A 9,605-nucleotide genomic window follows, 5' to 3' on the forward strand; every position below is an offset into this window, starting at 1 on the left:
GCACACGAAAAGCAGCATATTTTAGAAACTAATAGAATAACAAACTAGAGGGCATCCTTTTAAGAAGACAATGGACCAGGCAAGACAAAATAAGGGGAGTTAATAGGTATCCTGCACAAACTGTAAAGTTTTGTTTTAAGAATAAGTCAATCCTCATGTTTTTAATTAAAAAAGAAATCAAGCTTGCAGTTCTACTTCGCTGCTGGAAGAAACATGTCATAAGGAACACATTTTATTGCAGCATACTTCTGTCCAAGCTTGAAGGGCTGCAGCCTGAAGTTATGCTCTTCATTGGACCTGCTCTACCATGGGAGGCCCTGAAGAACAGGCTCAGCAGCACTTAAGAAAATGCGGAAGACGTTTTCCTGAGATTGGAAGGGATTGTCAGGTGAAGGTCAAGCAGCTAATGAAACTGCCCAAGACTGATGCTCAAGCAGTCCAACAAAGCTTTATCTTGTGGCACAAACACAATAAAAAGAAATCCAAGGGAGGTGGCACAGAGATGAATATTAATCAACCCCGTGTTACAGCTACTTACTTTCTTGGCAGAAAATTAAAGCTCTAAATGATTGCTAAGCTGGTAGAAGTTAGCAATCTTCCAAGGACTTCATTACTGCCTCTATTATTACAGCTTCTGCTTTAGGAAGCTCATCCAGATCAGGTCTGAGCTAACTCATTTTAAGTTAAAAGAGTAAAAAATAGCTCTCGCACCCCTAAGTGGAAGTTGTAGCAATTCATCCTTTCTGCCCACTCAGTGAAAAGAACTAAATAGATTTGTATGAACAAGTTATACTATTAAGTTAGTCTCGCATCTTTTATTAATGCCATTGCTGTAGAAACAGATTTGCACTATTATCTGTCATTTACAATCAAGAACTAATTGAGAAGTACTGTAGTCTTTAAAGAGGCTGTAAAACTTCTTTGAGCTTGATTATCCCAAAAGCTTGTAGTTTACATCAATTTGTGTTACAGGCAGTTATCTTCTGTGACTGAGAATTAGCCTTGACACTATCTACAGATCTTCAGGATAATCAAGCTTAAAGTTATTTCACTACTTTTAAAAGACTACAGTTAAAAAACAATTTAATCACTAATTTTTATAGTCTTCCCTTTACTTACTCTGTGGGTGAGACTTCACCCGTTGATGCTCCACTGGTGCCAAAAATGCTTGAAGCACCAGTGGAGCTAGCTTTCCTCTACTCATACTCCTATTGTCTAGTATTCCTATGCACTGTTAATAGTTCATACTAATTGTCTCCATTGCTTCTTTCCACCTCAAGCTCAAATCCTTACAGACACAGCATTTGCTTGAATTAGATTGTGTGTCTTTCTGTAGTTGTAAAGCTCGTGCTTGTCGACAGCTTTAATCCAAAACCAGGCTTCTATGGAAAAGTCTACAAACACAAACCTCCATTCTGTAAGTCACTGCTGCACCCAGCACGTGCTCCACATCCAGACAGCTTGGCTCATCACATCAGGCACACTGATGAATTTGCTAAAGGCCACATGCTTGCACAACAGAAACTTAGGCAGTTCTCCCTATCATTTTCTATTTTTGATGCTTCCTCTTATGTTGTGGTTCTTTAAATAACTTCATCTAGACACAACATAACTGCTCAGTTTAAAAACTAGAGCATCAAGTTAAAAACACAGTCCAGCCAGAGGTATCCCCCTATTACACAAAGGTAGAGAAATGACAAAGGGATTCAGTTTCACCCAGCCAGCCCCAAAACTTCAGGCTACAGACAAGTAATTAGGGCACAAAGCATAAAACGACAAGAAAAAAGGTCAGCCAAACATATGCACTGAGGGAAGAAGCACAGGAGAGTAAGCTACAGCAGCTGACTGCCAGCATTGCTATCTAGCAACATACACACACACACACACACAAAAAGCCATTGATATGTAGCTGCATTAACAGACTTCTATTTATAAACATTGAAAAGTTTTTATTTTATAGATAAATAGGATGGTGATTTTTAAAGTTAGGAAACAATACAACTTAAAAGCTCTGACTCCCAAAGACACCACAAGTCAGAGTTTATTCTTACTCCAGCATATTAAGATGGCAACTTCCTCCTTTTTATATTGCACTTAGAACTTAAAACCTTTTGTAAAGGCTACATTGTTTTCAGGTCCTTGCACCCATACTGGCACCTGAAACCAGTGTCTCGAAATATCTCCAAATGCAAACAGAAAGTTTAAGGTGTTCTAACTGCCATGGTTAAATATAGCAACACTGAAAATAGTGTTCTCTTTCCAAAGTAAGAGAAAGCTGATATTCTCCAGGATTCCCTTAAAGTAGTCAGAAATGGATTTGCATTTGTGATGATTAGGTACTGACAATCACATACAATTGCAATTATAATCGAGGAGTTTAGTTCATAATTGTTTAGGGCCTACTGCTTTTGAAGAGTGTATTTTGCACTGTTTTCACATTTGGAAGGTTACTTCTTCCATCATGGCTGGCTCAAAAACTTAGTTATTCTAAGAAGAAACAAAGAAGGACAACAAGAAAGAAAAGATTTGATATTATTCAAAATACACAATCCAGTAGTTAGAATTAAATGCTATGCCAAAATAGCACTGAAAAATAGAGGTTTAAATTATGATAAGAAATCTCAGCGGAATTTCAGTATGACTGAAGATATTTGCATTCATTGCAAGAATGAGAAGAAGGTATCCCACTTCTTCAAATTTCTGGAAGAAACAAGGTTATTTGTCTTACAACCTGTTTGTAGCATCCCCCCAACCTAATACCAGTTAACTTTCCCAAATTCAAAGTTTTCCCTAATGCATCAGTGCTCCCAGAACACAGTTTTGCATCATGTCCAGAGTGAAATTAGAATGGTAGTAAATTCCAGTCACTTGTAATTTTATCAAAGGAGATTTCTATAGATAGGAGAAGGAAACACAAATGAAGTTTTGTGCAGAGTATGGGCCAATGCCAGCATAAGCTGCTTTTGACATTGTAGGAAAAGAATTTAAAGCACCAACCTCCAGGCCTATGCCTCTCCTCACTGCCTACCTACTACAACATGGTACTGTTGTGGTCACTGAAAAAAAGTATGCTACCACAGGAAAAAAAAAAAGTACCTTTTTCCCTTTAAAGGTTTGCAGAAACTTTATTCTTTGCTTCCTGTATTTGTATCTAAACTTATTTTTAAAAAAAATCATTAAAAACCAGCACTGATGTAGATACTAATTACTTTAAAAAAAAAAAGGCAAAGAATTGTATTAAGTGCAACTTTTATAATCATGTTCTGATTTTTTTTTCCTTTTACATTTACCACAGAAGAAGTATCTTTTCATTGATTTTACTCCAAGGGAAAACATAGGAAATCACTTTTTTGCACAGAGGAGTAAAGTCATGGACCAGAAACTTATTTCCCCACAGGACGTTTCAGATGGAGTGTTGCAATTTTGCATCATTAAGGCAAAATGAGGAATACTTCCATCAAGTGTCACGTAGGGCTCTCCCACTCTGGCCATTCTGATAGACCCATATTTAAAAACCTTTGTAGTTACTTTTTTTCTTTTTTTTTTTAAATAGAAAACAGTCACTCTTTTCATTGCTTAACAGTTTGAAAGAAAAGGCTTTTTCCAGCCTTCACTCAGAACTTCAGTCTTGTGATTAGATCAGGCATATGCAATTGCTTCAAAACAGCTACAGAAAGTAGAAATTGAGCTAAGTGTCAATCAGTTGTAATCTACTGATCTGATTTGAGGCCTTCACAAATGTTTGATGACGATTGCAAATAACAGCCAAGCAGATAGGAATGATGCAATACCCAACAGTTTTGGGGTCAGCTCTTGTACAGGAATAGAGGAACAAGAACATCTGTAAATATGGTATTAAAAATATTATAGTCCACAGCCAAAAAGGCAAGGATAGCAGTCGTACTTTTAAGGAGTGCGTCCATGTGGTTCCTTCCTGTGGTTCCTTGGGGTGTTGCTGAATGTGCTCCAGTGCTAGTTTGTTGTAAGTCTCATTGATTTCAAAGACGTAATAAAAAGCTGCAGCACTTGCTAACAAGTACAACCCCACACCAATCCATCCCATCCTCTGGCGGAAGTTCATCATTCTCCATGCTCTGCACCTGGAACAAAAGGCGACATATACATTCAGTACAGCTTGGAGAGAGAGAGGACACAATGAAGCTTGGTTTTCATGAGTTAACTTTTTATAAGTTTTCATTACACATTAGTAAAGCAGCACACACATCCATTTCTGAAGACCTGAGTGCTCTCTACAGCAGAGAAAATCATACTACTATGCTAGCAACAGGTTAATGGTAATTACATACAATGCTCCATCGATGGGTCTGGCTAGTTTAGGGCCTGCTAGCTATCAAGTTATACCTGGCTAAAGTCAAGTGCTGAGTGAACAAAATACAAGTCATGAATTGGATAAGTTACTTACCCCATCTGCCCTCAGATTCTCTAGCCACAGGGTGGGGATAATACAAGACTTTCTATAAATACAGAAAGTTTGTAAAGTTCTTTGATGTCTGCAAAACAAACACGCTGCTAGCCAGCCAGTAACAGGAGCATCACTGCTTCTTTGCAGTGTAACAACATCCAGTTTTACTAAGCTCTGGCTGAGTGCCCATCTATGAATCGTAGAAAAGGATGTTTTCAATTTGAACATTAGAAGATATATACTAAACATATGTATTTGTACCCATTTGCACACACGAAGATACTATAAGCGTGTTACTTGCACCTAACTTTATTTCTGCTCTGCCTATGTGATCAGTTGCATACGCCTTCTGGAGTAAGGGAGTTGAACATCTGTACTAGTAACTGAGTCAGTGCAGAACAAACCAGACACTAGTCAACTGGCACTTTTCATAAGAAGCACAAATTAGTAAAAGCACCACAGCCACTGCCGGGCTTGATTTTAGCTGCTTTAAGATCTCTGGCTGGCTGGCTGCGACTAGGTGAATTGAAACACTCTTCAAACCAGTCAGAAACACTCTAGGTGAAGTACTGCCACTCATACCAAGAAGTCGTCACCACCTTCCCTCAAAATAGCCCTTGGGCAGGGCAGGGAGAACCACCGCTTCACTGCAGCTGGTTAGAGTACTGACAAATACGCTTTTTCAGACTGTTAGGTTTTTACCTTTCCTACCTTTTTAAAGAGAGAAGTAAAATCAATTTATGCAGTACTGTTTTAAGAAAATATATCAGGCTTATAAATACTAGGCAGAAATGCTTATTTAAGATTTATGCATACAGAACAATAATTATTAATGCAAGTATGAGAGAGTTTAGCATAATTGATTAAAAAAAAAAAAAAATCACTACACCTTTCTAAATCCCCCTTCCTGAGGCCAGACTAATCTGTCTGGTTATCAGTCTTGAAAGACTTCCTCGTTTTCCATATCTGAAGGATATCCTCAATCCTGACCTAACAGAATTTGATCAGGGTAGCCTGGAGAAGTTGTTCTGGCTCTCACACTGCTGCATTTATGGTCGCTAAAAGAGACAAACATATGGTGACAGTAAATACCTGAGAGTGCCATTACTTATGTCTGTGACAGCTATTTGTTGTTTACCTTATCCTTCTATATAACTTAACAGCAGGTTTCCCTTTAATGCACCAAGTTAATACTTTTAGTAGGATAACTGAAAAATTTGTGTAAGAGGCTGTTAATTCACTGGGCAAAAACTTAAATTCCAGAGTCCATCTTTACCCAATGGCTAAGTCACTGTCCATTTTTTCCAGTAGTTAGGCATCTCAGAGATGACTAACAGGTAGTCGCCATCAGAGAAAATAAATTTTCAAAAGGAATGCACATCTTGAGAACACAAACACTATTAAAATCGCAGTAGACCGAAGAAGGTAAACATTAATTGTTTTTTCCTCCTGCCCTTGCTAAGCAGCAGTAGCCAGAAGAGGATCCTTAGCTCTGGGCTACACCGAAAGAGGCAGAAATGACGCCTAAGAGTTTTCTCATTCTTATTTTCCGTTTCGAGACACTAATGGTACTCGCAGCTTTCGAAGACACCCGCGACGGATATCGGAGTCGCTCGCCCCCCCGCCGCGGGCGCTCCGAGGCTCTCCTCCCGCAACAGGCCGCGCAAACCGGCCGCCAGCGAGGCCGGCGGACCTCAGCCCCTCCGCGAGCGCCGGACGCGCGCTCCGGGCGAGAAGCGCTCCGCCGCAACGGCTCCTTCACCGACGCCGGCAGCCCCTTACCTTCCTCCAACGGAGAAGGAGGGAGCGGGAGGGCGACGGCAGGCGGCCCGCTCCCCTCAGCCCGCGCCGCCGCGCCGGGAGACGAAGGGGCCCGCCAGCCCGCCGCACCGCTGCCGGCCCGCTGCCATCGCCGCCCGGCCACCGCTCCGGAACCGCGGCACTTCCGGCATAGGGAGAACCACTTCCGGTGCGCGCCCGTCTGCATCCGAGCCGAGGCAGGGCGGGGCCGGGCCGGGCCGCGCCTACCCGGGCGGGGCGGGTTGGCCGGCGGCCATCTTGGCTCGGGCCCGCGCCTCTCTGTAGTGTGGTTGGCCTCGCCCAAAATGGCGGGCGACGCCCATGGCGGCGGCCGCGTATCGCTGCTCGTCTCCTATATTCATTCTTCGGTTACCGCCGGCGCGGCTGTGGCCGCCGGCCCCGAGCCGCCGTCTTTTCAGCGCTAGTGCTGCTTCATGTGGTGGCGGAGGAGAGGCCAGGTGTGGGCAGCCCCGCAGCAGCGCGCGCAGAGCGCCGGCCTCGAGCATGCTGGGGTGAACGGGCCCGTGCCCAGTGGCCTGGCACAGCACTCAGCTTTTCCCGCGCTGCCCGTTAGAGCATGTTTGTTTTAATTGCGCAGGCACTGGAGGAGACCAGAAACTCAAATTGTTGCGTTTTGACAGTTGGCTGTGTTACCCAGGTGCGATGTGTTGAGAGAAATACCAGTGGAGACTATTAGGTTGTGGAATAGTCTCTAACAACTGACATATATGTACTTAAAAAACAGTATATGTTTATACATAAATATGTATTACTAGCATATTTCTATTGAATTAAATTATTAGGAAATACGGTACTGGGAAAAAGCCTTCAATGACGCTGAAAGATCATCTAAACTGACGAAAAAAATCTGATTTAGTCATGTGCAGTTAACTGATGTGCACCACAATGATGTTTGGACAGTTTGCTTGTGCAGAAGGTGTTCCAACACTTGCCTGAATTCAGTAACTTAAGTGCGTACTTCCTGAGCTAGTTAAAATCAGTAACTGCATAGCATTATATGTAAAATGAAAACTTACTACTAATTTGTTGTATCCCAGAGTAATGGGAAAACTACCGTTTTCTCATACTGCTGCTGGGAGCTGTTTTAACTTCTTTCTTAACTGCTTCACAAATTGACTCAACTATGAGTGAAATGGATTTCAAATCCATTTGATTTGTCAAAACCTTGACTATTATTCTCCGTTAGTGTTGGGAATCGCTGACTCATTGGCAGTCAGCACTGAATTCTGTGACTGAAGTGACAGAGAAGCAGTGGTGGCAACAGTTCACACACATCCAGCTACAGTTAAAAAGAAGGCTAAAAGACAATTTAAAAAGAGATGTCAAATAAGAAATGAAAGATATTAAAGACATTTTTTGTTTGGGTGTAAATAAATACATTCACGTAGGATTTTCTGCCATTTTTCTTGTGGGATGTAGTGGGTCCTTGTGAGGCAGTATATAAAAGCCGCTGCAAAATTGAATTTATGATTGCTTATCCTGCTACATTTGGTGTTTCAATGAAAAATGTTAGAAACTAGATTTTGGATTATATTCAGGACAACTGATAACTAAATGCACGGTGCTGCAGGTGCCATTGGAGAAAAACAACACTGTTGAGAGTCCACAAAAGTCAGAAATAAGTTCCCTGGCACAGAGCAACTTCACCTTAAGCCATGCTGCCTTTTTTTTTTTTTTTTTTTTTTGCCTTTTTTTTTTTCTTCGATGCTCATTCAACTAAAGGCTCGAAGAAATGTATCTCCTTGGCTACTGTGAGGACACTAGATGGTGCTCAACACCACAGGCAAAGTCAACCTTTCACTGGCCAGGTGAAAGCTCGACTTCCAGTTCAGAAGTTTTGCACTTAGCTTCAGTTGAATGAGGATTTTATCACTTTTCATGAAGTTTAAATAAACTATTACTGTAGTTCTGGTGAAAGATGTAGGTATGAATAACTACATACAGCTAATTATCCCTGGGACACTGGTCTCCACTAAATGCCATTCTTTCCCTGCTTACAGGTGGTGAGGTCCCAGTTGATCTAGATGTGAATATAGCTCCTGTATAGCTGACAAACCTTCTACTCAAGTAGGGCTTTTTTGCATTTTCTTATGTTGGGGTTAGAGGTAATGATGGGAAATAGAATTGCTACCACATAGAACTTACTTCCTTTAAAATACCAACCTAGATGTCAAAGAGAAGGGTTTCAGTCAGAATTAATATGTGACTGTGTGAATATATGGCTTGGCAGTGGATACATGTGCCAAGTGTAAGGCCCACAGTTGCACTTAATATTCTGAAGAAAAAGGTGTGAAATGTGGAGCTTATTCCTACTTAACAAGTCTGTCCTCGGAAGGGTTGGAATTGGAAAGGGAGGATGGTTTAGGATTTAACATGCTTGGTTTATGGGTCTTTTCTTCTGTGTTAACCATACACCTGAAATTATGGCTATGAAGAGAAAAATCTAAAAAAATTTGTGGAGTTGTAGCAAACACAAGCTGCCTTTGAAAGCTAAGGCATAACACCAGAGTGATTTGTAGTATCTTTGGGCTAGATCTCAGTTTGCACAAATTAAGTGCTGTGCTTAACCTTTGGCATAGTATAGGAAGGGCCACAGCAAATAGTTAAGCTGAGGGTTTATTTGGTTTTTTTTAGCAGCAGCCTTTTGGGGGGGGGAAATAATACCGAAATTAGTGGAACAAGAAGCGACTGTTCTCAGCTTTAGAGGGGTTTCAAGCTAAATTCCAATCATCAGGGCTAGTAAAAATTAGGGGGAACAACTCACTCTCCATATTGAAATGGGGACATAAACGTGGTGAGACTCAAAAGGGTAATATTCAGGTTGCAAACAGGAGGAGAAAAATAGAGGGCTGTTGAATCAAAAGGAATTAATGTTTAATGTTCAGGCCTAGAATTAGAGAATTAATCACAGGATTTTGTAGTGTTAAAAAAAAAATGTGTTTCACTTGGTTTCCACATGTGAGTTATTGTTGGGATTGTGCAACTAAGTATAGAAATACTGGGTTTATTTTGAAGGTAATATGGAAAACCATCAGGAGCAGTGAGGGCTGGCTGCTCGATAAAGGGCAGGAGCCCAGGCATGGTAACACAGGTGATAGGACAGAGCCTCACTACTAGAACCTAGTCCCACAGTACCTGTGCAAAGCAAGCAGGGCACACCAGTTTCAGCTAAGAGTCCAGATCATCAGGTAAGCAATGAGGCACATCCAAGGTCAAGCTGGGAAGGCAGCCCACAGGTTAGGGTCGGGTCCAGTGAGGATAACAGGGGTCAAACATAACTTAGTGATTGCCTGGCAGGTCCATACTGATACAAAAAAGACTGAGGTCAAGCTAGGAAGTCAGTCTTTAAGTCCAGATCCAG

At 41.5% G+C, this 9,605-nt stretch overlaps 1 protein-coding gene across 1 annotated transcript; it reads right to left on the reverse strand.

The window, feature by feature from the left end:
• Positions 1–800: 800 nt before the first annotated feature.
• LYSET (lysosomal enzyme trafficking factor) lies at positions 801–6,390 on the reverse strand. The gene is made up of 2 exons (XM_069783585.1): positions 6,206–6,390; positions 801–4,100 (listed from the first exon to the last, which is right to left on the reverse strand). Exon 2 carries the CDS (start codon positions 4,082–4,084, stop codon positions 3,689–3,691), a length of 396 nt encoding a protein of 131 aa, XP_069639686.1. The 5' UTR covers positions 4,085–4,100; positions 6,206–6,390; the 3' UTR covers positions 801–3,688.
• Between the last annotated feature and the right edge of the window lie 3,215 nt (positions 6,391–9,605).

Source organism: Haliaeetus albicilla, chromosome 5 (assembly GCF_947461875.1).
Source record: "Haliaeetus albicilla chromosome 5, bHalAlb1.1, whole genome shotgun sequence".
NCBI classification, from domain to species: Eukaryota; Metazoa; Chordata; class Aves; order Accipitriformes; family Accipitridae; genus Haliaeetus; species Haliaeetus albicilla.